Source organism: Pelobates fuscus, chromosome 1 (genome assembly GCF_036172605.1).
Source record: "Pelobates fuscus isolate aPelFus1 chromosome 1, aPelFus1.pri, whole genome shotgun sequence".
Lineage (NCBI taxonomy): Eukaryota > Metazoa > Chordata > Amphibia > Anura > Pelobatidae > Pelobates > Pelobates fuscus.
In genome coordinates, this window is record NC_086317.1 from 430,533,492 (window position 1) to 430,561,311 (window position 27,820).

Genomic DNA, 27,820 nt, shown 5'->3' on the forward strand with positions numbered 1-27,820 from the left:
AGAAGAGAATATAATGTAATGTATATAAAGTCCAATCAACTCTATTTTACATATTGTGTGTCTAAATGAGCAGACCTTAGTGCTTCTAGGACAGCTCCGCCACTCTTTGCATATATTAATGGTTCAATACTGACTATACGCATACCTGCCAACATTGACTAACCACACCCACGAGGGAGGTGGGCAGGGAAGTTTTATTTTAATTTATTTTAATTCAGGATAAGGTCATCTGACAAATTAAAATGTATCTAGTTTAAGAATCAGTAATGGGATGGGTGGAAGGGCCAATGGTTTCTTGTCGGACATCACAACCCCAATGTTTATGCAACAATACTTGCATTCTGGGCTCATGTACAGTGGAAGGCTTTGGAACAACTTTAGCTTAATGGAGTGGTTTTGGTGTATAGATCATGCCCCGTGCAGTCTAACTGCTCAATTCTCTGTGATTTAGGAGCTTATTCACTTTGTTTATGTAGCCCTAGTCACACCTTAATGCACATGCCCTACACGGTCTCCCTAGACATTTCCTGTAAAGAGAGATCTAATGTTTAAATTTCCTTTATTGCACATTCTGTTAAATTTAGAATTTCTTATCTCATACTTTCTTAATAGCCTCCTGTGTGTGATTAAGTCAACAGAGCAGGATGTAAAAATACATCTAAAGGAACCACTGTGCTGATTGATTAAACAATTATTTTCATGCAGGTGGTATGACTCGTAGGTGTGGCAAGGGCAGCATAAAGAAAAGTAATGTTAACAGATTAATGTAGTTGTTCTGGTGAATTAAGCCAGTCCCTGCAGGCTTTTTAATGTTTCTCTGAAAATGCAGTGTTTGCATTACTACCTAGGAACACACCCAGTGCCAGCCACTCACGGATGCTTCCTGGGTCAGTGATGATGTTCAGCGTATCTGTGTTCTGCATGAAAGCGTTGAATGCTCTCCATAGAGATGCACTGATTCCATGCTCTCCATAGAGATGCACTGATTCAATGCATCTCTATGAGGAAATACTGTTACGTGCAGCATTTTGCCGCTCATGCGGGATAGCCTCTCGATGCTTTCTTATGGAAAAGCATTAGATTGTCTGAGATCACCAATTTTGATCATCTCAGTCAAGGGGGCCCAGTGGGGCCAGCCGGAAGGAGACCCGCGCGGTGCTGGAAAAAGTAAGTGAGTAAAATTGCCTTTTTATCGCAGCTAATTGGTGGCCGGCACTTAAATGGCTATTTGGATATATAGTGTCAGGAATAAACATTTGTATTCCTGACACTATAGTGTTCCTTTAATGGCAGAGAATTGAGCAGTGAGATACTAAAACTGCTTCATTAAGCTAAAGTTCTTTTGGTGCTTAAACTAAAGTAAATAAGTTTAGAAATCAGTCTAAGATAATTACTCTAAATTACATCTAAGTTGTATAAATTGCTATTAGTAAGTCACCTGAAATTTCTGAGAACCCTCTGCCTATAAGTGGTTTATGTGATGTCCACAGCACTTCAATCGAAAGCAATGGGAGGGCCAGAACTATGTAAGAATTCTCAGCCACCTCTTGGTCCCTGGAGACTCACTGCACCTGAAAACAGTTTTGTATTTGTTTTTTGTTTCTACACCTTTTGGTAAATTACCGTTTTTTTGTTTTTTCTTTTTATTCTCGCTGGAGAGTTATCTCCAGCTTAAAATATCCCTTTAACCTAAAGTTTAAAATGCCATTTTAATGGAGGCAAGCCAAGAATGGTGTTTTAGCAATATGTAACCTTTTACCCTTGTGGGATCAGCGACTGAACGTTTCATATAACTGTATAACATTTGAGAGCCCATGTGTAGCTAGATATTCGATATATGGCAAGGTTGAATGTTTGGAAAATTAAGCAATTTGCCATTTTTCTTGTGCTTTCAAAACATGCAATATGAAAATCCATTAGTTGCCTTTGGTACATAAGGTTTCGCTAAATGTTGTTAGGAAAAGCACTGATATGGCTTAAATTTCTCACTCTTCCCCTCAATCAATAGAAGAGGCAGCATTTCATCTCTGGGGCCACTAATGGCAGGAATCGCTGGAGCCAGCAAATGAGTAATACTAGACCTCTGATTAGATGATGAGGCCATCACGAACCTCAAGTTACAGTGTGTTTTATTCAAGTGAAATGCAGAAAACCAAAGGTGAAGGATGCCCTGTTACAACTTCTTCCTCAAACAAAGGCTGTAAGGAAAGAAATATCCAACCTGACGTGAAGTTCAAAGGCCATAATGGCTCTCAAGGAACTCACATTGAACCCAAGTCTTTACCATCATGCTGGAGATAGCTGTGAGAAGCTCATGGCCGATCCCTGCCAAGGATATTTCCTTAACCTCAATACCTGCGTTTTTTCCCAAATACAACGGAGGGTGTGCTGTAATCACGTCTTCATGGGCAATGAGGAATAATTGAAAACCATAGCCATGTAAACAGCAGGTATGTAGAAGCAAGGAGGCTGTATATTGTAAATATGTAGATAATTCGAACCACTTACAGTAATGCAATACTGACCAAGGATGCCTCAACATAGATGTACATATATATGTATGATAGTTCAGCCATATTAGTCCAGTGATGCTCATGTAAAATACTAATTTCATCTGTCAATTTACATAATATATATATACACACACACACATATATATATAAACGTATACATATAACATATTCAAATCTAGCAATATATATGAATAATGATAATATATACATTATAACTATGTCTGTAAATAGACAAAGCCTGCTTGGGAAACATAATACATGTTCTATATCTGCATGATGTAGAATGGAGAATGTACAACCAGATTCTGACAGCTAAATACGCTGCTGACCGATAACTGAACACAATTTAAGGAATTAAGTCATACATCTGTGAATGAGGGTATTTCTAAACCGTACCATTTGCATCGGCTTGGCACTCCAAACATGAGCTGGTCTATTTTACTATACTAAGGGGGAAATCTTGGAATCTATGAACCCACTATTTACTATTTTATTGTTTGCCTAAGTGTAGCACAAGGACATATGCTGCAACTACAGTAGAGTCACAAGATTGAACCCATCGTTCACAGGGGCAGGATATTTCAATTAATTTTGCCTGATAGGGTTAAACATAAACCCACTTTTAAGCAATTCCATTACCATGTTTGCATGGATGCATTTTAAAAACCGAATGGACAAGGAATCCAAGCTAACACAAACCGTCGTATATAAAGAATAGAATTAGAGGAAGCAGATTGAGATGATGATACAAACTGTTCCACATCAGCCCCTTCTACAAGCCATAGCAGTGAGAAATCTCTGAGGCATAACAGCAAGTTTTAACACACTGACTGTCAAGGGAAAAACAAGAGAAATAACTGCAGGTGTAGGAAACTTTACATGGAGGGCACGGTCATCTATAATTTGTTAACTAAACAAAATCAGTCTGTTTCTATTAATGATTCGATTTTATTTTAAAGTACACCATACTGGATAAAAAACAAAGAACAAACGTTAAGTTCGTGGTAATGTTCACTAGCTAACAGAAGGCTCAGTCTGTCTAGAACAGAAAATAACCAAACACACATAGATATATATATATTTGTATTAGTATATGTATGATGTTATAAGAGTAGAACAGCAGTGAAACCGCATCTTACTATTTCATGTACTCATTATAAAACTAAGTCTTTGCATAAGAGCTAACTAACAAATTTAAAAGGACTTTTTTTGTTGTTAAACGTTCCAAAGTTTAATTCTAGGCTTTACAAACATATACCGTAAGTTAGCCAAATTTTAGATTGTAAGTTTGTTTGGGCAATGCTTGCCTCACGCACTGTTCACACTACGGTGAAGCTTTATAAATAGTTGTAAAATATTCAATATACCTTTCCATTAAATTCAGGGACATGTGTAAATGTAATAATGTTAATATTTTTGATACACATAAACATGAATGAGTTTGAAAAGAGTGTATGGTTGCTGAACAGGCTTCAGATGCTAGTGAAAGTCGGGATGAAGATCAGGACTTATAATGAAAACGAAGATAATGTCCATCGCCTTGTATACAATCTGTAAAATCAACTGGTGCAAAGCCCCACACATCATGTCGCACAGGAAACCAGTCTACATTAAAGCAATCAGAATAATTAAGTTGTCAGGACCTATTTTGTAAAATTTGGAAATTTAGAAGTTTGGGGGTTTTGTGCACAAGATAATGTCTCTAGGAGTTTTTTTCAGGCACAGGATCAAGTCCAACAGACCATAAAAATAATTTTGCAGCTTATTAACCCTTTCCCCCTACATTTGACTACTATAAAATGATTAATTACCTGTATAGGCAAAACATATTTTGGATAAGCTTTTCAAATGACTAATATTTTTTAAATATTAAAATAGCAAAAATCTATAAAAAATATTTTAAAAAAAATCATTTTTAAAAACTTTAATTTAAAACATGTATCCAAAAATATTAAATAATTTGAACAGCTTACCCAAAAATATTAAATCAAGGATATCATCAGAATAAAAAAGGGAAAACAAATGAAATGTTAATATTTCACGTGTGTTTTGGTAAAGATTCTTATCTTAAAAAAACATAAAAGTATAAAGTAAACTTTGTCAAATTACCTGCGAGCAAAGCAGCATGACTAACTCAACCACCGACGTGCTGGACTTCATGCAGACAAGACCTGCAAATTGACAAAATCAGCTGATTAGTGGAAATAATCGAAGCATCAATAAAGTGATGCAATTTACATCTGTAGCACTTCAATAAGTATTGTTTGTGGTGACACATTAAAAAACAAATTATGAACAGTTCGTTTAATGACATGGGGGAAACAAACATCTATAAATATGTATAGGCTTTCAAATGCAAAACTTTTTTGTTTTTGAAATAGTTTATATTAGGCGACATTTCACAATCTAAAAAAAAACAAAATAAAAAAAATAAAATTGCAGTACAATATCGCTGTACAAAATTAAACTTTTTTCATAACATTTTAAGTTGTGTAATGATTTAAAAAAAAAAAACAAAGGCAATTAAAATGTCTATTTAGAACAGCATAATCCGTGTCTCCTAGCAACATTTTATTATTGTATTTTTTGTTTTATTAATAAAATAATTTCATGGCCATTCTAACCCGAACCACTTTTATTTTAAATATCTTAATTCCTACATGATATGATACTTCTGAATACCAGGATTAGCTATTCATGCTATTTTGTGGTCTTTTCAGGAAACAATACATGGCCACAACGTACCGCAAGTACAGGGAGAGATTCCCTAGTGGCAAAAATAAATAAAATGTAACTATTAGGATTGCAGTTACACCCCAGTTTACACAACCTTGGAGAATGATTTACCAGTTTAACATTTTAAAGCTGTGAGCATGCTTACAGACCTATAAAACATAAAAAGTTAATTAAATATGACATCAGATATAATTTGCACAGAACACAATATCGGAGAAATCTTGGCAGAATTTTATATTCATGTTTTTAATATCTGTACACCCTTACTTATTTTAATTTTAGATTTGAACTTGAATGCCAGATTTTACTGATGTTTAGCAGATTTTTTTTATTTGAATATAAAAATATATGTAAACCAAGTTGTATATGTATACATATATATATATATATATATAATTTTTTTTTCTCCTCTCAACCTATAGATAGTTACTACATGGCATGCCTTTTTAGCAGAACATATTTTGGAGCTCCATCGTCCCCATAATTCATGAAGCTTACATATATCAGGTTTAGAGACCATTGATTTAATGCTCTGAATTAAAGCATCTCCTTTCCTCCATGAATGTTCAAAAAAGTTTCACACATGTTTCAGCACGTATTTTTAATTGTTAAAAGGTAGTGGAAATAGATGGTAAGGGTACGTTAGAACAAACAGTGATTATATGATTAAGAATTATAGATACGTACATACAATTAATATTTAATTTAAAAAAAAAAAAAGGTTTAAAACTTTTTAACAAATAATGCCACCTCACAGTTCTGGAGAAATCACAAATCGCCAAATATAGCATTTAAAGATTTGACTGCAACATAAATGGGTGTTTATTCAATACCCTGACGCCACAGTCAAGATTTCTAGGAAATAATTATTCAATGGAACTGAACTCTCACCATGCACAAAGAAGACGACACAACACGGGTTTGTCCGTTTTACGTCATTATTCACGGTACACACCATTTTTATTTATTTAACATTTAATGTAGGTCTTGATCATCACAGACAGATTGGTAGCTTATTGGAGGTTTTATTCCCTTTACTTTATCATATAGATAGCAGTATGCCTCAATATTAATACAATACAGACAAAAAAAAAACAAGATGGGTGCACTTTAAAATCTACACCTCCGTTAAAGTGCACCTATTTTTTTGTCCTTAATATAAAACAAACACTACTCTGATTTCTACCATTTCAGATATCTAAGAAATGGTTAACTTATCTGGAGTATCCCATACCACTCATGTCATGAACACACTCTTGGACAATCTGACGTTTAAAACCCCAATTACCTGGCAAATGGGTACGCCATCTCTAAGTAACTAATGTAGAGATGGCATGAAAATGATTCTACAATGTCAGTCACCAAAACAGCAGTACTAAATAAATTCTGACTACTACTGTTGTTGATGTTAGCTCAGAATGTAGCAGAGTGTGTATAGTTATAACTAAATATTTATCAACGAGGGTGACTACTCTAGACCACTTTGAAAATGACCACCCTGACCAATCCCTGTTATTAATATACCACAAAGCCCCGATCCAGCCTAGATAGGCTGCCCCATTTGGTCAAGAGATCCACTGCCAAATTAAATATACATTCAACAAAATTCTACAGATTGCACTCCCAGGGACTTTGATAGATTGCCATATCTTCATGATTTAGTTTATCCTATCCTTTGGTCCTGACCCCAATCCTGATCCCTTCCCTCTTCCTTTTTGATTTTCTCATAATTCTGAAAGAATTATGGTAAAATTAATAAATAGCTTTTTTATGCAAAATGCATTTCACTTTTTCATATATTCTAGCAAATGTATTCAATGAAATATGTTCTCAATATAAAAAAAGTAGCATTCATTTCTCCTCTGTCAGTTTTTTTACATCAATGATTTGCTCGACCTAGCCTGTTAAGGACCTCTATAACTTAATTTCCCATGAAGTATCACACTTAATTTTAAGTCCCCCATCGCCAGATCCGGAATAATTTCTTGCACCAACTGAGACCTGAAACGATTACTTCTTATTCCAAGCAGCTTTAAATTCATATGCAATAGTCCTGCTCTGTAGAGTTGATAAAGGAAATGTCTTTATGCATAATAGATTAAAAAAACAAACCAAAAAAAATAGAAAAACTCTGGAACCTTTTGCGGAGAAAGTATTGACAAATCTATAAATACATCATAATCTAAGGGACGTATTGACTAAGTAGGAGGCCCAGCTCCCCTTCTGATATCATTAGATCTGTTTGATTGCAAGATCCATAATGTTTTCTTGCACACTGTCCAGCCATTCCGAATTTAAGATTGAAGGAGAGAGATCAAGCGATTCACCAATAAGAAATCTAGTGGCATATACATTCTTCATCCTGCAGGACAGCACATACTAACACTGGACATAAACTTATGTGTCCAGGGAAAACAAATAGCAGATCTGGCAACTCATTAATTTCCAGTAATTTATGGGAATCACTATAATTAAAAGAACTCTATAGCGTCAAGAACACAAGCCTGTTCCTAGGTAAATACAAGCTTACCTACTGTGTGCAAAACAAATTAATAAAATAAAAGCTTTTACTCACCTCTCCACCTCATGGAAAGTCATTGAGGAGAGTTGAAAGAACTGGGTGGCTGCACCCCGACTACTTCACGGAGATGAAGTGGTCTGGGTGACTTCAGTGAGGAAAAAAGGGGCCTACTTGTGGAGGAGCATAGGCACTTATATAGCAATGACTGTACCTTGCGAATAACAATATGAATTTATGTAGAATTTTAAGATGTATATGAATAAACCTACACCTCCAATATAAGGAAATAAGGTAGCAGAGAAGCCATTGGACATACCTGAAATAATGTTACTAGTTTTAAAATCTAGTATCCATATTTAAACGATAACATGACTTTGAAATGCAAACTTCAAGCTAAGTCCCCTTTTACATGCAGCACTCCCTAAACGCCCAGTATGTACCTAAAGGAAGGTTTCTCTCGCTCTTACAGAACCTGAAAATGTATTTGCAGGGACTGCTGCTTGATAATCTAGGGTTGGGATGGTTAATTCTGCAGATGTTCATGAAGTACGTTTCCCTTGATGCCCGGCCAGCTTTCGGACCTGGGAAATGTACAATCTGCAGATCCAGGGTAAGGCATTGCTGGACTGGGGAAGGAAAAATCCACCCAACAAGCTAGTGATTCCCCTACACTGCTCCCATCAGCTTCAAACAGAGTGTTTCCTTACGTTCAGTTTAGAGGTAAATTTCTTAATCAAACTCCAGAGGTTCACTGAAAGCTATTAAGTTCTCCTAAGGGATGTGTCGTTTTATGTATACGTTTGTGAATATCGCCAACATAATATTGCTTTCATAGCAGATATTGTTTTTCTAATTAGGCATAATTACTCAAATACAATTTGTCCAATTGTAGTGTCAGGGCTGTTATGACAACTAGAGATTTATCAGCCTGGGTCTTGAAAGGGTTAGTTAGGGAGTCTCTGTTTTGGGGGGACAAGTTATTATTATTTTTATTGCCAAGGTGTGAAGATAAAATCAAAGGAAGGATTAGTCCAGTTGCAAGTTAACCTCACCAGAGGTGTTAACCTCTTAAAACTGACAGGCAAGCAAGGATTAAGATCACACACGGCCCTAGGCAAGTCGCAAGTCACATCTTTGGGGCCCCTTCTTCATTTTTCACATTGCAGATTGGGACAAGCAAAATCATGGTTCCTGGGCCGTAGGCTTCTCCCTATGGTCACCCTATGGTTAATCCTGCTCAGCTGACAGGGTATGCCACAATAATAATTATAAGCCCTGTAGGATCTCTTAAAATGTAAAGTCCTAAATACATACCAGCAATAACAGTCTATAATAGTATGGTCTTAAGTGCTGGTTTATGGTCTTTAAAGATTATGGTGATGGGGTGAAGTGGGTAAAGTGTACACAGATTTTTTTTAAAATAGTGTGCTAACTGGGAATTGTAGAGAATTGACCAACAGAAGGCCAAAACATCCCACTTGGAGTAATTCTCCCCTATTTCTCCAGCACAGCTTGTTTTAAACAAAACGTTAAATTCTGTACAAAAATAGCTCTAAACACTCTTACACTATTTAAGATAAAGACATATACAAAGAAACATTCTATCAGTAACTTTAAAAACATTCTAATTTTAAGTAGAAATAGTTCCTAATGCGGTGCATGTCCACTCTATAAATTTAATTGTATAAATATATTGCTGAATACATTTAAATACAGTGAGAAGCACTGAGAATTTGGCTGGTAATTATGTTAAAAGACGTGTGGAATCTTTGTAATGGCCTTTTGATTTTCTGTTTTTTTCTTTACATTTTATATGTTTCTTCGTATAATAGAATCTTGCTAATCATCAGCTTCTTCACTACATAAAATTGGTTGGATCAGTAAAACAGTTTATGTTTCTAAATTCTAGTTGCTACTTAATAATCACAATAGTGAATGTTAAAACATATTTTGCCTTTAGAATTGCAAGAGTCCAATGACACAATCTTCCAATTTCTCCTTTTCCTCTGGCATGTAAGGGGTTGATAAAGGAGAGTATGAAATAGGAGCAGGTTTTTGATCTGTTTTTCTTTTTATTGCTACAATATGTGTAGGAGTCTAGCAGGATACCACAGCCCTTTCGTCTGGTCTTTATCAAGGTTTGTCCAAGTTTTTTTCCCCCCAGTCTCTGAATGATTTCCCATTGCACCAACCCGAAGTCCTTTTCACAACTGGAATCAATTGGGTAGCAGGCACACAAAGTTAAATTATAATGTTTTGTTTGCTTGGATTAATTTAGAAAAAGAAACTTTAAAATTGGTCTAATTTGTGTAGCCTGTAAATGGATTCATGATTTCAGTGAAAAACTAAAGGATAAAAAAAAAAAAAAAAACCTTCACTGTGGGCGACTGTGTAATTCTTGGAGTAAGCAATAATAATTGTAAGTAACAGTTTGTGATAGAAAATTATTTACAATTAATAGACATCATTGCGTCATTTCCTTATTTCCTGCATTGGTGAATGTGTAATGTCATTTAAAACTACCGGTACCTTACAGAAGGATTGCGATGCTGACCATATAGCCACCATTAAATTAATTAAAATAACAATGTTGCATATACATCATTGCACAATAAAACTACTCAATCTGTATGTGTAAGATATCAAAACGTTTTCTAATACACTAAAAGAGCAGTCTAAGCACCATAAGTACTACATGCCGCTCTAGCACTTACGGTGCTATTGGGCTGTCTCTTGGTTCTACGACAAACTGGTATTGAGAGGTTTCACCAAAAACTGAATGTATCCAAGGCTTCCGCATCTTAGATCCTGCTGGAATATGGCTAATGTGGAAGCTCTGCTGCAAATGCCGCTCTCTGCCTATCGATACCTTCTAAATATGATGAAAATGACTTTGCTAACGTGGAAGAGTAACTTTTGCACTACAAGTGGGAATGCCGGAGGTAGAGGTGTCTAGAGAAAACGTGGTTTTGGTAAAACTTTTTGAAAACTGCTAGACCCAAAACCCAGGATCAAACAATGGGACATAACACAAACCATAAGCACTAAAGTATTTAGTGATTAAGGTGCTTAAAATTATATTTGGGATCCACGCAGTTTTAGTGACCATAACAGATGCGGACCTACAACTCACACCTGAAACCTACCTGCTCCAACTAACCTCAATCCCCATAACCGGATTCAAAAGATCAGTGATACCGCATCTTCTAAACGCGGCACGTAGTCTTATTCCGGCACACTGGAAAAAACCCACGGCCCCAACGCTGAGAGAATGGCTGACCAGAGTGGAAGACATTAGACGCATTGAGGAGCTAATCCTCTCGGAGGCGGGGCGCATACAGCGCTATCATGACACCTGGTACCACTGGCTCCAGTGGCTCGCCTCCCCCGCTGCGAATGGAGAAAACACACAACCCCCGGAAGCAGTCGGGGGGCTCCTGCCCCTGGAGGGACCAAACAATGACAACGAAGCGCGCTGGAGGCATCATCGGACCAGATGGCCCAGGGCGAACACGCAGACGCCGGGCCCGGGGACAGCTGGGATGCAGACCCAGGCACGAGCCCCCAGCTCACCTCTCACACCTCACCCCGCCTACCCTAAGTCTCTGCCATCCCCCACCAGCACCCCCCCCCCGATAATCCAGATCGCACATATCCCTCTACCAACGCAACAACACCATGAAAGGAAGCCACATAGAACAACCAAGACATACAACCCCCTCCCCCAACATAGTGGGACCACCACAAGTCGCAACCCCATCTGTCCCCATGGGACCCGACCGAGACACATGGCTAACACACACATACGACAGACCTCCAGTGACAGATCCCCGCCACACACCATAGACCGACTTCCGAACCGAGGACTTCCGAACCCACCCCCTCACGCGCCAGACGAACACGGCTGTAGCAATATCCAGACCCACATCTCCATGCTGCCCACGAGCCCCCCCCTCCCCCCTTTCCTCCTTTAAGGATTAGGCCTTGAGTTTTAGACTCGGAACCCCGGGGCGATAAATACCCCACTAAATACAGGCATCGCTCATCGCAGCATGCTCCTACCACAAACAGTAACCACACTAGCACTACCTTAAATGTAGTATATATTTTAAGCACACACAGTTCATTGAGAGACCTGCTTTACATGTACTGTATACATACTGTGTCGTAGCATACTGTGATAAGCCTAAAATGTGCAATGTTCTCTACCGTCACATACGTGTTTATACCTACTGTTCAAAGTATGATATCTATGCTTCCCATTTCTGTTTTCTTACAATGGACACACTACGCCTGAGTAACCTATTGAAAAATGTGCAGGACTAAACTATGCCATACTGATACCCTTGCTGAAACACTGATACTTCTATGCACTGTTATGGCTTTGAATGCCTAATTGTTAATCCTTTGCACAAACAAAATAAAGAATAATAAAAAAAAAAATATATATATATATATATTTGGAAGGGAGGATAAGCCATGTTTTGCATCAATATACTGATATATATTTATAGGATAATATGGATCATATATAGATATATCTAGTCGTTTATACACACACATTATTTATCCTTTACACATTTCAATATTTGTTGTGACATATTTGTGCCTCTTGCTACGGTTATATAAAAATTTTTTTTTAGAAGATATATATATATATATGTGTGTGTATTTGTTTTTAATTGATTTTTTTTTTTTACGAAAAAAATGCAACACTGTCCCTTGATAACTAGATTAATACTGGCTGTGTCAGTGGTGGCTAACTGTGTAACTGCATGGTGCCTGTCTTTACTCCGATTACGTAACACATGTTCGGGGTAATGTATAAATAACGGTACAATCTCTAATGCTGAGAATGATCTATTTGGTGTGACTCGTGGGCTTTGTACACGAGAACTAAATGGGCATATTTTCCACATTCTCCTTTCCTACTTTTTATTCCTGTATTTACAATTTTTAGCACAGTATAGAAAGATGGCCAAGCACAACATGGTGACCTGTATTTCAATAAAGTGACCTAAAGAATTGTGCGCAGTAGTGCCTATTTTTATACACTATCTGTAACAATATAAAAATGAGATCACTTCTATTTTTCCTTGTCTAACTCACAGGTATGTAGTTCTGGCAGAACTCATTGTATAAATAAGCTCAGACACTAATTGTGTAGCAGTTGCTCCTCTTTTTTCCCCCAAAAAACCTATATAAAAAACTCAATTGTTTTACAATTTTTAAATGGTTACATTACATACTTTGTTGTTTAATATATTTTAGGAATACATCTGAGTGTTCTACGTTTATATTTAGAGCATATTTTTCGCAGCATACCCTTTTCTTCCTAACCGGTTGCATATTTAGGTTTTTAAACGTTTTATTATTTTATTAAATAGAAGCTGGAAATTCCCCAAACAAAAATAGCTCCATTGCAGATGAAAATCAACCTCTAAAAACACCTTTAAAAAGTTCTAAAAAATTTGGCACAAACAATTTCTAAATCTTTTTTTTTTTTTTTTTGCTTTTTGTAAAAAAATATTTTGTTCTTATAAAAAAAATAATAATAATTGAGAAGTAAACAGTGTACACACAGAGGCACACACACTCAATTTTATTATACTTAACGTTCTTTGGTTAGACTACTTATCATTATTACATCATGTGTATGATAAGCTGTAAGCTGTATGTGTACACGTTACATTTACTTATTACCTCTATACTAGACTTTTAAAATTATTGTATTTATTCATTTTTAAACCTAGGAAAACAGGAAGAAATATACATATATCAATATACGTAAATGGGAAAAGTAATAGATCTAGACAACACGCCGTTTGTTTTGCAGTTTTTGTTCTCAATAGATGTTTCACGTTAACCAATGACCTCTTGTTTTACTCACATTAATGAGACAATAACTGCTACTTCCTGTGTAGCAAATACTACTTATAATTAGGCAATAGGGACTCGCTTTACATTTTTGTAAAGGAAAGTAATACAGACATTGTACTGACTGCCACAGGCCTGTTTTCCTGCTTTGTTTAACTCTTTCACTAACACAGCGGATCACATTACGAAGTAGAAAATAAAATGTATATCTTTAATGTGCTGTAATAAATTATTCCTACTTTTCGAAAAAGACAAATGTATTGGCTGTAAATCTTGTCTGTGACACCGAGACTCTTCGAGAAATATACACTTTCAGAAAAAACGGATTGTTATGCCACACTGTCAATTAAGAAATCAGTATTTAGCTTAAATGAAAAGCAGATATACTGACCCACTGACACATTATATGTAGGATAAGTGTTTTATGCAACCATAGATCTTTCTTTCTCGACATAAAGAGATAGGCGCTTAGGGAAGGCGCTGGTATTTACAATAAAAAATAATGACATTTATTCATAAATCACTTACTTCTACTGTGAAAACCAAAACCTGATATACAATGCAGAGAATTATATTATATTTCAAAGAAAAAAAAGTGGGGGGTGTTAGACATGTTTTTGTGCAAAAAAGTAGCATTTCATCTTTAAATAAGAATCGGGAGTAATGCTGACAGAGAAACAGTTTGGCACTTTAACACTACACTTTAACATAGCAGATGCACAATGCTGTACAGGACATTTAATGCACATCGGAGAAATGAGACATTAGTTTTGATTGGGCAGCTGTTGCTGTGTAAGACACACATTAAGATGGTAGGATGATAAAAGAAAACAGCTGAAAATGTCTGAATCCAATATCACTAGGAAGGAACGTACATTAATGGGCACAACGGCTGGCATCATACTGCTTAATGGGAACATTGGATCGCACACAAGCTGGACTTGTACTTGTTTACACCCTTAATGGACAAACGTCACCGATTTATCGTATTATAGTCCATAGGATGCTACGACAATGTGGAAAGTCCAAGTTACTTAACCCCTTAAGGACCAAACTTCTGGAATAAAAAGGAATCATGACGTGTCACACACGTCATGTGTCCTTAAGGGGTTAATACAAGCAATCCTTTGGGTCCATAGATGAAACAAACACAAAGGATATACCTTGCCAGAGGTTAACAGCCATTCTAATAGGCAAACACATTGTGTACTCTGTAAAACTGTAATAGGTGTATAATATACCGTATATGACATTTTCTGAAAATAAGATTATTGTATTGTGGGATGCATTTTTGGGTGCATTCAGCATGATTTGAAAGTGAAGGAAAGCAGTGGGGACTACGGGATGTCAGGGTGACAGACTGCTGGACAGTATATATATATATACACACATACATACCAGGGGCTGAGTCTTACTTATTTTTATTCTCATGATATACTCTCAGCAACGATTGCCAAATGAATGGAATGGGACTCAATAGTTTAAAAGGACTCATAAAACATGTGGATGACAGAGTCAGCTTTAGAAAAGTGCACACAGACGGTCAGTGAAACCATAAGGTTAAATGGAATGTTTAGCTCCTGTATGGCTCCTTTAATATGGCCACCAGAAACGGACACCCCACATGTAGCCATTCACAATGCAGATAGAATCCCGCAATGCATGACAGATAGAAGCAGACAGATGGCTACAGGTCCATTTCCAGTATGACACACGACTAGGGATCACTATATTGCTGCTGAGACATGGGGATTTATTTTGGTCAGTTCTCCATCCAGTGTCTCTCACTTACCTTTTTAAATATCACACTAATCCAAACAAGACAGTACCAGAACGGTTATATCCACTTCTATTTTATGCTACAGAAATAAACTTGCAATGATAAAGCTCCACACGTTATAACTCACATCAGAGATGGTGATGGGGAAGGGGCTATAAGGGCTGTAGACCATGATCTCTAAGAAGGGGCATTATACTTATGAGCTATAGATCTACTTGTCCCTTCTACTACAGAATACATTATTGAGGGGCTGGCCAGTAACACCTTGGAGCAGAAGGTTGCCGAGAGAGACTCCAGTAGACGAGTGAGGAGTAGCAGAGTAGATTGAGATGAACCATAGGGGCAGAGAGAAGGAGCAGTGGAAAGAGAAGGTGAGAAGGGATGGCACTGATTGACCGAACTTTGGAGAAGATAGAAAGAAGGAATGGCAGAGAGGGCAGCAGAAAATGGGAGCAATGGAATTGGATTTAAATAATGGGACAAAACGGGCAAATAGCTGATCAAGAAGACATGATTAATAAGAGATTTAAAGGTAGATAAGTGGGGATAGCAGTAGAACCTATGGCACAGTGTGTGGTAAAGGGAATGACACAAAAAAGGGGGAGACAGCACGGAGAAGAGCCCAGTGAAGACAGGAAAAGAACGGTGAGGTAGGGGTTTGGGAGTGAGCAGATCTTTGGGGAGAGGTCATCAAATCCCAGGTAATTTTGGAAGTCCCTGATCCACATTCCTTTTTTATCTGATAGTAATGGGTTATGGATGATTACTTAATTACCTTACAAAATATGTCATAAATCAGGTGTAAAAGGAAATTCAGTGGCTGGGTTTTCTTTATTGGCAAAAAAAGAAAATAAATCACTGACATAGGCAAGTTTATTTATTTATTAAATTAAATGTAGGAAATGATACAAAACCAAAAGGACTCACTTATACATTAAAGAACATAACAAAATATACCTTCAATTAAGAGCTCTTGTCCATGACTTCCAAGCAGTGTCCGAGACAGAAAGGGGGCAAAATCGACAAAAATTTCACGCAGGAGAGGTGCGACCTTTTCTAAGGCTCTTTCCAGTTTGGCGGTGATGCTGTTGGACCGAAAAGAGAAAAATACACAAAAATAGTTTATAAACCACATATTCATTAATAGATTGAGGTTATAATGACACAAACATAGATGATCACTTGCTACTGCAGATATCATATATTGAAAACTAGAAAAATGTCCTGTGTACAAATATAAACACAAATATATACCATACCCGTCACATGTAGCCTTGTTTACACTAGTAAGATTCTAATGAAGTTGTTTTGCAGGATTTACCTTGTGGTGCATTGAATTATGGGTTTGAAAGACTAGCACACATAACTGGGGTCCATTGCTGAAATAGTGTAAGGCTAAGTTTACTGCGTTTTAGGACATTCTCTGTTCCCATAATTACTAAGAGGGCATCCTTCAAAACTATCTTTAAAGCTGCAAGTTGTAAATATCTAAAGAAAAAAAAATCCAGATGTGACGGATGACGTAGAAATCAAATTAAAGCCTTTATTTAATATCATTGCTTCACCATGATGTGGCATGTATCCTCTTTATTGTTTCTTTACTATGGCAGCTTGAAACATGTCCCTTTCTCTATAATGATATCGTGATTAAAGTCCCATGGGGCAGAGATTAGTCATATCTCTCCATGCTTGTGGCTGCCATTTTAGCACATGGGACGAGTGAAGGACAGTGATTGAGTTAGACTCTGGTGGGATTCACATTTTGTTGGCCTTGCTTGACTCTTGCATTCAAACATACCAATGTCCGAAAGTAACTGTTTGGAGCAAAATCTGAAGCTGAATTAGTTCTATTTCAGAGTTAGACTGTCGGTTACTCCTTCTACTCCGTTCCAGAATAGAATTTTTTTCTAATTTGCACAGTTCCTCTAAGCAGTGTATTAATGCATTATAGTTTTAGACTAAAATCACACCATTCAATTAGTTATTTTTAAAACTGTTCTACTTATTATTTTAATAAATTATTATTATAATAATATTATTAATTATAGAACACACAGCATGTCCTGCAAGCCCAGAATATGGGATCTGCACTAGGATATCATACAGGAATATGATTTATACTAATATAAACTTACCAACAGAAGAAAGCATGTTCTAATGGATGATACAGGACAGATAACTAAAACAGCCACTCTATTTTTACACAATTATTATTATTATTTTATTATTTATATAGCGCCAACAAATTCTGTAGCGCTGTACAATGGGTGGACTAACAGACACATAATCAATAAAAATACAAAGTTCATGAAAAGCTCACATTTGGGAAAAATGCTCAATGATTTTATAACAAGACACGGAGGCTCATATTGCATATCCCTTTCTTTACTGTTGACAAATAGCAGCAAAGGAAACAAACAGAATGAAAAAAGAATGAACATGTGATAACATAGGCCCCTCCCCCTCAGGTCCCAGTATAACAGGCAGCACTTCCCTTCCATTTCCCTCTTTCTTTGCTGCTCTGACACAAAGATAAGTACATGCCATATTTTCTCTTATATACTGTTCATTGATAATTTAATTGATTTTTATTTAATTTGTATTTATTTAGTCTTTTATTTCTAAGGTTAGTAATTGTGTCGTTATACACTAGCCTCAGGGCCCAGACCTCCCCTGCTTATGTAATCTTGTCTGTTTCTTCTGCTCGAGCGCCTCTCTGCGCACTTCTTCTTGTTTCATAATTCCTCCGCGTAGCTTGCGGGTGCCGCGAATCCCGCGAGATTCCTGGCGGCCATTTTCTGTCATTCTGTCCCTACCTCTTAGTGTGTCGCTGGTCTGGGCCCTGGTGAGAGCGTTTTTTTCCTTTGCTTAGTTTGTTTGGGTGACTAACCCATACGTCCTTTATCATGCCTAAACCCAGACTATCTACTGGGTCCGCTCACTCTGGGGAGTCGGATTCCCCAGTAATCAGAACTGAGGCCCCTGTCACCTCAGATATTTCGCCTTCTATGGCGGATGGGACTACCCAACCCGGTGGACCACAGTTTCTAGCGCTACAGCGCTCAGTGACAGACGCCATTATGGCTGCAATGGGGTCTATGTCCTCCACCCTCTCCCACACCATTTCACAAGCCCTCTTGCCCCGTCCTTCAGACGAGCAACTCTCGGGCACCTTGACACCCCAGGGAGAGGTATCTAAAGGGGACTTAAAAAAGGCTGCCCGTAAGTCTAAACACTCCTCTGCCTCCAGAAACACCATGACTGGCGTACCTTCGGTCGCCCCGGAAAGCGTGTCCCATCCACGCAAAAGAGCCTTTCCGCGCCAGGCAGAACGGGCGCGGCTTTGGAAATGTGCTAGAGCACAGATTGAGAGCGACACCGACTCAGAAATCGGGTCAAATGAGGAGGCTATGAACGAGTCAGATACCGACTCTGATGCGGATTCCGCCGATGGCGCTCTCGACCTCCTTTCCTCTGCTCAGGCAGAGATGCCCGGAGGCGAGACAGGGACTAGGAACCCCGCGGCTGCGGGGCCATCCCTCGTGGATCCTTCGGGGGTCCCACTCTTCGACCCGGATGACCTTCATCATCCGAGGTCGGCGGAGTGGCTCCCGGCCGACCACGTTGCCACTTACCTGGAAAATTGGGTCAGAAAACCCTTAAGCAAGGCGGCCCGCAACAAATTGAGGGCGGAGTGTCCTAGGCCTCTGGTGCCCAACAAGGTGTGTGACACCCCAGAGGTTGATCCTAAAATGACCCAGTTCCTCACTAAACTGGGCTGGAATCCCCGTAAAGGACTAGAGTCCGCTTTGAAGTCCTGCCAGGACAAGCACCTGGACATATTCGGGCCTTTGGCCAAATTATTTGACTTGGCGGAAGACGCCAGAGCGGAGAACCGCATGGTCGACCCTGAAGACCTTAGAGGTTGGGTCCAGAGAGCAATTTGTATTGCTGGGAGCGTAAATACCTCCCTATCTATTGAAAGGCGTAAAGCCATATTGTTCAAAATTGAACCAAAACTAGCCAACCTCGCCCTTACGGAGGCGGGCAAAGACGCCCAAGGACTCCTCTTCGGAGACTCCTTCATCAAAGACTTAGGGCGTTTTGTGGGGGCATTCACGGCTCTAGACAAGGCCCAGGCCTCCATGAGGCGAGTATTCCAGGGGCGGGTCTCTACCAGGGCCGGCAGAATCAGGAGCCGTCTGTCCGGCCGCAACTATCCCCAATCCCGTGGCACGGGAAGAGGCTCCTTTCAACAATATCACCAATACCAGGAGACCTCCCGCCCCATGTTTTTTCCATCCCGTGGACGTCAATGGCGATCCAGAGGCCTTCGGAGTAACCCAAACTCCAGACGACCATACGGTGAGTTGCCTTCTACCACACATTTCTTCTCCGGGTTACATAGGGGGCAGACTCCAACATTTTTTCCCAGCCTGGTCACAAATCACTTCAGATCCCTGGGTACTGGCCACTATTCAGGGCTTCCATATAGAACTCACCTGCCACCCTACACACATTCCCCCTCCTCGACCGATCCGCTTTTCCATCCAGGATCGCGGTCGGATCGACGAAGAACTTTCATCCCTCCAGTTCAAAGGGGCTATCGAACTAGCACCCCCCAGCCCTGCGGGCGTAATAAGCAATATCTTCCTAGTGGAAAAGAAAGGCGGCCAATTGAGGCCAGTCATAAATTTGCGCCCCCTCAATGCCGTAGTCAGGTACCGCCATTTCAAAATGGAGGGTATTCACCTGCTAAGGGATCTCCTCCTCCACGGAGACTGGCTAGCGAAACTAGACCTAAAAGACGCGTACCTGACAGTGCCAATAGCAGAGGCCTCTCGGGACCTCCTACGCTTTTACTGGCGACACGAAACATGGCGATTCACCTGTCTGCCCTTTGGCCTATCCTCAGCCCCGTGGTGTTTCACGAAACTTCTACGGCCCGTTATGGCCTGGCTACGCAGTCGAGGAGTTCGGCTAATCGTCTACCTAGACGATATTCTGCTCATGGCTCAGGAGCGCTCCACCCTCCTCTCACATCTACGACTAGCCATAAACCTCCTGTCACGCTTAGGTTTCATAATCAACTGGGAGAAGTCATGCCTGACCCCCGCCACCCGCTTGGAATTTCTAGGTTTCCAAGTGGATTCGGGGGCAGCGACGCTGAGTCTCCCGATATCCAAGATTCGATCCATCCGCAAAGAATTGCGCAGGGCCCTTATCCGACCCCAGCTCACCTTACGCCAATTGGCACGCCTCATAGGCCTACTGGCCTCTTCAATCCAGGCCGTGTTCCCAGGCCCACTCCACTACCGAGCGCTACAGCGCCTAAAGATCGCTCACCTAAGAGCCGGGGCATCCTACGCAGACCTAGTCTCTCTGGACAACGAGACGAAAGACGAGTTGCGATGGTGGATTCTCAACCTGTCTGCGTGGAATGGCAAAGCCATCTTCGGCTTAACGCCGGAATTCACGATCGACTCGGATGCGAGTCTACACGGTTGGGGAGCCCACTGCGAGGGCATCTCAACTGGGGGCCGGTGGTCGGAGTCCGAAGCCCGACTACATATCAATGCCCTGGAGCTTCTGGCAGGCTCCTTCGCCATCCGCAGCTTCGCCAAGGACCGTGCCCTATCATGTATTCGGCTCCGCATGGACAATGTTTCGGCGGTGAGATATGTCAACCACCTGGGTGGTACACAGTCGGCGGTCCTGGCCAGGTTGGCAAAAGATTTTTGGGAATTCTGCCTGGAACGGAACCTGATGGTCTACGCAGAATACTTACCTGGTCTGCACAACGTCCAAGCGGACTGGGGTTCACGTTATCTTTCAGACACCAGCGACTGGAGATTAGCCAGGAAGGTGTTCTCCAACATATCATCTCTCTGGGGACCATTTACCATAGACCTTTTCGCCTCCCGGCTCAATTCCCAACTCCCACGCTTCTTCAGCTGGAGGCCGGACCCAATGGCGGAGGCAGTGGATGCCTTCCTACAAGAGTGGAAGGAAGGCCTCCTCTATGCCTTTCCCCCATTTTCCATGATCCCTCGCTCACTCCTGCAGACCCGCAAACACCGGGCGGAGCTAGTCATGGTCACCCCATTCTGGGAGACGCAGTCTTGGTTTCCCCAAATGCTCGAGATGACGTTGGACTATCCTCGACTCCTGCCGGGTCGCCACGACCTGCTACAAGACCCGACGGGTCGCTATCACCCCCTCCGGCTGGAGGGCTCTCTCCCACTTCTGGCGTGGCGAATCTCCGGGGACCCTGGGAAATCCAAGGAGTTTCGGACGCAACTAGACTCTTATTGGCTGCAGCGTGGGCTCCCGGCACTAGACGGGCATATGGGTCAGCTTGGCGAGCTTGGGCTAGCTGGTGCATGGCTCGGAACGAGGATCCCGTTTCGGCCCCTGTAACAACGATCCTGCAGTTCCTGACGTCTCTCTTCGAAGCCGGTAAGGCTTACAGGACCATTAACCTTTACCGTTCCGCTATCTCGGCGATTCACCAAGGCTTCGAGGGCCGCCCCGCGGGACAACACCCTCTAGTGTGCCGACTCGTCAAGGGCTCTAGATTTTCAAGGCCACCCAGGCCCCGCTACTCCACGACCTGGGATGTTTCAGTTGTATTGGCTTTCCTCTCATCCTGGCCCGCTAACGCAGGACTCTCCCTCAAACAGCTGTCGGCCAAATTGGTGTGCCTGCTCTGTCTCATCTCATGCAAGAGAGTCTCGGATGTCAGTGCACTGGACGTCGATGCCAAGTCATACACCCCGGACGGGGTAACTTTTAACATCAGCAGACGCACTAAGACTTCCATCAAGGCGGTATCCTACCCTAGTTTCCCTGCCTCTCCTTCGCTATGCCCAGTGACCTGCCTTCGTGAATACGAATCTCGCACCGAACCACACCGATCTACTGCCTCCCGTCAGTTGTTCTTATCTTTCCGCCCCCCTTTTCACCCAGTTTCCAGCACTACCTTATCACGCTGGGTGAAATGGCTGCTGGCCCAAGCGGGCATTGACACTACAGTGTTCTGCGCCCACTCAGTACGAGGGGCTTCGGCCTCTTCTATGATGTCTGCGGGCGCCCGCCTGGAAGACATTATGAGAACAGCTGATTGGTCTAGGGAATCTACCTTCCGCGAATTCTACTTTCGGCCGGCCCCACACACATTCGCTGTAATAATGGATCAGCTTTAAACTTGCAATATGAGCCTCCGTGTCTTGTTATAAAATTGCATGATTTTGCTATTACATGACGAAAAGTCATGATTTTATTAAAGACACGGAGGCGAGTATTGCCCCACCCTTTTTTGTTACTCTCACGCTGGTAAGTATATATCTCCCCACCCAAATTACTCATACCACGATACACCACATGTTATAGTTTGGGACGGTAAGTGGGGCCGTCCTTATACTTGTTGTTTTCAATATTACTGGATATGTTAACATTGATTGTTTTGTGGGATTGTATATACAAGGGTCTTTGTTCTCACTGGTGTAACCTTGTAACTAGTTACAAGTATCGACTTTAACCTGTTGGCTCCTGTCCTTTATATCTCCACAGCTTAATCTGGCAAGACGTCTAGCAAGGGTCCAGTTTATTGGTCTCCTCCCGCTGTCCTCCATCGGTCCTATGGATTCTACGGCCACACTTCCCAGTTTGTGATGTTCTTCCTCCTCGGTTTTTTCTGTTATTACCTTGGGACTTTATTCTCGCATTACTCTAGTTATGGACATTGTTCTTTGGTCGCATCTGCAGAAAGAGGGAAATGGAAGGGAAGTGCTGCCTGTTATACTGGGACCTGAGGGGGAGGGGCCTATGTTATCACATGTTCATTCTTTTTTCATTCTGTTTGTTTCCTTTGCTGCTATTTGTCAACAGTAAAGAAAGGGATATGCAATACTCGCCTCCGTGTCTTTAATAAAATCATGACTTTTCGTCATGTAATAGCAAAATCATGCAATTATCATGCACTTGGAAAAAATAATAAGGAGCATGAGATTAGCAAATAATCTGAATCCAACAATATCTTCCGTTCACTTGTATAGACAGTTATAGGTCACCTTTACGTGTTGGTTTTCCTTTCACTGACTTGAATGACAAATTAGTGAACTTGCAAGCATGTGACATCCATGACTGCAGACATAACTGTCTATCAGATCTGTGTAGCACATTGGATGAACACGGCGACTGGGCCAGCTCACATGTGACATGTGCTGGGAGATAATGGTTCTCTGGGTACATAGCTTTGACTAGCTTCCAAGTACATCATAGTGTCATGATTTTATTTTTACCTGACCTACTGCTACTCATTTTAATAACCTCGGGAGGATAAGTTGACCTTGGCCCCTCTCAGAGACTGTAAGTGTGTTGTAAAATGCATTCTGTACCTTTGTGGCAGCACTAACAGCAGGAATGTCATGATACACTAAGAAGTGATACAATCAAATCATGAGCTTGGAGTTCAAAATAAACAGTGTACATATTGTATGTTTTAAAATAACATTCGCAATGTATGATTATATACTGTAACTAAACCGCTAGGGTTTTGCCTATGTTATGTGTTTTTTTTTTTTTTAAACGATTACATGCTGTGAGCTTTGAAGTTGCGGTTTAGTGAAAGAGTGAGTGTGCTGTATTTTGTGTCTTGTACGTTGTATGAATTGGCCCCAGCAGTACCCCTATAATGCATGCATGTTCAGCTGCGTGCCACTCTCTTGGTTTCATATATAAATATATTTGGGAGTCCAGGCCAATTCCCCGGTTTTGCACCCCTCCCTGTCACAGGAGCCCCATTTCGGGCACTAGTGACAGGGGGTCCAAGGAGGAAGGATTTCCTAAGTAATGGGGTACTGTGACGTTGTGGCAGGCTTATGCAAAGTATGATCATATACTGTAACTAAATCCCTGTTATTTTTGCCTAGGTGAGGTGTTATTAAAAATAAAATAAAAATATTAAATTCTGTGAGACTTGAAGATGTGAATGAGAGAATGAGTGACTGCGCTGAACCTGGTATATTTTTTATATATTATATACATACACTTAAATATACTGCTTGTGTAAAAGACGCACACATATACGTTTAAATATACTGCTTGTGTAATAGCCTCCATTAAATCTCTCAATGTATCACACAGGGCACCACCTGGATTTAGTTAAACATCCGAAATAAGTGTGAATTGACTGAAGAGTAGATTGATGTCGATGACTGCTAGACAGATGGATGTGCCTACACAAACAGGTAAGTCTAGAGTTTGTTTTCACCGTTAGCCTTGATGAACTGTCAGAGTCAAGTAGTGTGATTTATTATTCATACATTGCAGATGTCTATAGGATGGGGCATCAAGAACAACAAGCATTCAATTATGTTACAAAACGTTATTAGTCTGAGTGGGGGACATTGTCAGAATTCCACTGTTTTCCTACTCGTCCTAAAGGTAGAAAGAGGACTATAATCAGCTGCAGGGATCCACTCCATTGCAATATTTTCTCTCTCTCTCTCTCTCATCTAGATAGCATACAATAATATGGGGCCAGATGGCTTTGCAACATATTAATGTGAATATTGGCCCCCAAACTGGACAGTTACATGTTAACTGTATTTAAACAAAATTTATATAAATAAAGACCTACCCAAATATGTTTTGAAATGAAATAAAAAATGTTTTAAAAAGTAAAAATACTAGATTGCAAAAACATGCAAGCTATGAATGGCAATCAGTTAACTGAACAACTAAAAATAAAATCTGGGCTTAGTGAAGCATTTTAATGAGCAGACCAAGTACCTACTCAGTTAGCATCTGCTAACAAATATTCTTGAATTATTTAATATCTTTTAACTCATCGTCATGTAAACTTGTTGTATTTTAGATAAAGATTTGACTACTCTTGTCAGCTACACAGGATCTGCTACCAGAAATAAACATCGCAGTACTCACACAAACACAACAAATATCTACATTGTCAATGTAAACCAGTCCTGTTTTAATCAGATTATTTTAGGTTTTAAGTTAATTACCCCACTGCTCCTGGAGAAAAAGAATACAACATACAGAACAAAAGTTCTCCTTGCTCCAAATTTCTGCACAAGATAAGTAACAAAGACAAAACTAAAAGTAGTGAAAAACTAGTATACTTTAATTTGGAAAGCATAGTGGCCAATCTAAGTGTTGTCTGTCTCTTACACTCGTTAGCCAGTGACTGTTTCTGGGACAGCTCAAATGGTAGGTACTGCAATTTAAATGCCAGTGATGAATTCTTCAGTCTACCCAATATTTTTCACGTCCACACACAAATAGGAACAAAAGAATCATGGGACAGAGAGACCAAAGTTCTGATTACTGTATCAATAATTCAATGTAATCACAAAAATAGGTGAGCATAAAAAGAAATATTGTTTCATTAGCCCTCTTCTCTGTATGATCTCTACATGATGACTGTCTCATGCAGAGGATAGAGTTTATAACACTGATTTAATTTTATTGTTCTTACAATATACCTATATGCTCAATGTAGGGGATAGGTAAACATAATAATAATAATAATAATAATAATAATAATAAAGATCCTAAAAAGTGACAGTTCCCCTTTAAGGCTGGCAAAGCATCCTGGGAAATGTTGAGAAACAAATAAAGTGCCAAAGTTAGAAATCACTCATCTAAAGGCTCTTTCTAAGCAGACCCAGCCCTTATGTCATGGTTTGTGGCAATATTCTGGTACATGTAATGAAATAAAAGCAAAAACAACCCATTACCCCATTGGACCATACCAGAGTTGCCGACTCAGGCGGGAATTGTTTGGAATTGGAAAATTAAAGGAACACAGTATGGATGATCTCCAGGGGTGCAGCAAAGCTGGGGGTGGGGTCAACAATCTAGATAGTCTTTAACCCCTTAAGGACCAAACTTCTGGAATGAAAGGGAATCCTGACATGTCACACATGTCATGTGTCCTTAAGGGGTTAAAACATTCATTAAAACGCAACAAGAAAAGTAACCAATATGGAGAATTTATTTTCAATAGGCCTAAAGTGCATAATTCCATTGTTAATTCTCCACATATCCCAGTTGAGTAAAGATCACAGTTTCTCTACAAAATCCAGTTTATTACCTCATATTCTCTGCCGAGTCTTCTGGCATGGGGGCCACTGTCTGCACCGCTGGAAGGTTTTTGCTTGTAGCACCATTAACAAAACTAGAGGACGAAGAGGAGGAGGAAGAGGCGGAATCTACAGCACCTGTTTCAGAGACAGAGAATCAACCAATCAAACAAGCATAGTCAGGTCACAGTCCAGCATAGTTATATAGGCTGAAAAGAGACATGTGTCCATCAAGCTAAGACTTGCCCACATCTGCTTTTGCTGTTGATCCAAAAGAAGGCAAAAAACTGTTTGAATTTGGCAACAAACAAGGAAAAAATTTCCTTCTTGACCCCTGAATGGCAGTCAGATATCTCCTTGGTCTAAGAAGCAGTTTTACCACATATTAAAAATGATATCCCGGAATATTATGTTTTTGCAAGTATTCATCTAGTTGCTGTTTAAATAATGCAGACAGTCTCTGATAAAACCACCTCTTCAGGCAGAGAATTCCCCATCCTTATTGTTCTTACTGTAAAAAAAAAACATTTTGTTTGCCAAGACTAAATTTCCTTTCTTCCAGTCTAAATGCGTGCCTTGTCTCATTCGAATAGTCTTGTTTATGAAAAGATTTCCAAACAGTGGTTTGACTTCTCACAGAGTTTATCTCCCTGAAACTTTGCTCTGCATGAGGATGTCTTTCAAAACCACACAAGGAAGCACAATGGGGAAGCTCTAATGCGCATGTCACTTGCCGCGCATGCACATTAGGACCTCCACTGGCATGGCGTTGCAGGAGGGGAAGACTGATCCAGCGTGAGGGACCTCAAGTTAGGGACACTGACATACTATAGCATTCCAAATAATGTTTTGTATTCCTAACACTACAGTGTTCCTTTGATGCAACATACTATATATTTATATACATATATGCACACTGATTTAATGTATATATTTGACAGTTATTTTTTACCGACATAAAGTATGGATTATACTTTAATACTTACCTGAAGCAAATCTTGTCATCCACACATTATGAGAATGACAGTTCCACTCTAACAATGCTATGTCTAAAACAAAAACGATGTGTTAAGGCTGCCAATTCGATGCTTATAGACACCTAGAACGATGTGTTTTAAAGCTCTTTTGTCTATTAAGGGCTTAGTGGTCTCTGTAATGAAGCTAAGAGACTTTGTGCGTCTCCAGATATGAAATCGGCACATCTGATCATGACGTTCCAAAGAAATATATTCCACTTAACATGAAAGGAAGAAGATTTCAACTTGCTTTCAAGGATTCCACTTAA

The 27,820-nt window shown here is 40.0% G+C and overlaps 1 protein-coding gene and 1 long non-coding RNA gene across 7 annotated transcripts in view; one reads left to right on the forward strand and one right to left on the reverse strand.

The window, feature by feature from the left end:
* The window catches only part of NBEA (neurobeachin), a 520,018-nt gene that overhangs the window by 243,353 nt on the left and 248,845 nt on the right, over positions 1-27,820 (reverse strand). For all 6 annotated transcript variants that reach the window (XM_063429275.1, XM_063429259.1, XM_063429266.1 and 3 more), the window contains 3 exons: positions 26,547-26,673; positions 16,385-16,512; positions 4,623-4,684 (listed from right to left, as the gene is read on the reverse strand). In XM_063429275.1, the coding sequence (XP_063285345.1) occupies positions 4,623-4,684; positions 16,385-16,512; positions 26,547-26,673 (317 nt within the window). The remainder of the gene's footprint in view (positions 1-4,622; positions 4,685-16,384; positions 16,513-26,546; positions 26,674-27,820) is intronic.
* LOC134571167 (uncharacterized) lies at positions 2,133-27,700 on the forward strand. The gene is made up of 3 exons (XR_010085193.1): positions 2,133-2,450; positions 24,575-24,678; positions 27,673-27,700. It is a non-coding gene; the product is annotated as an uncharacterized LOC134571167 (long non-coding RNA).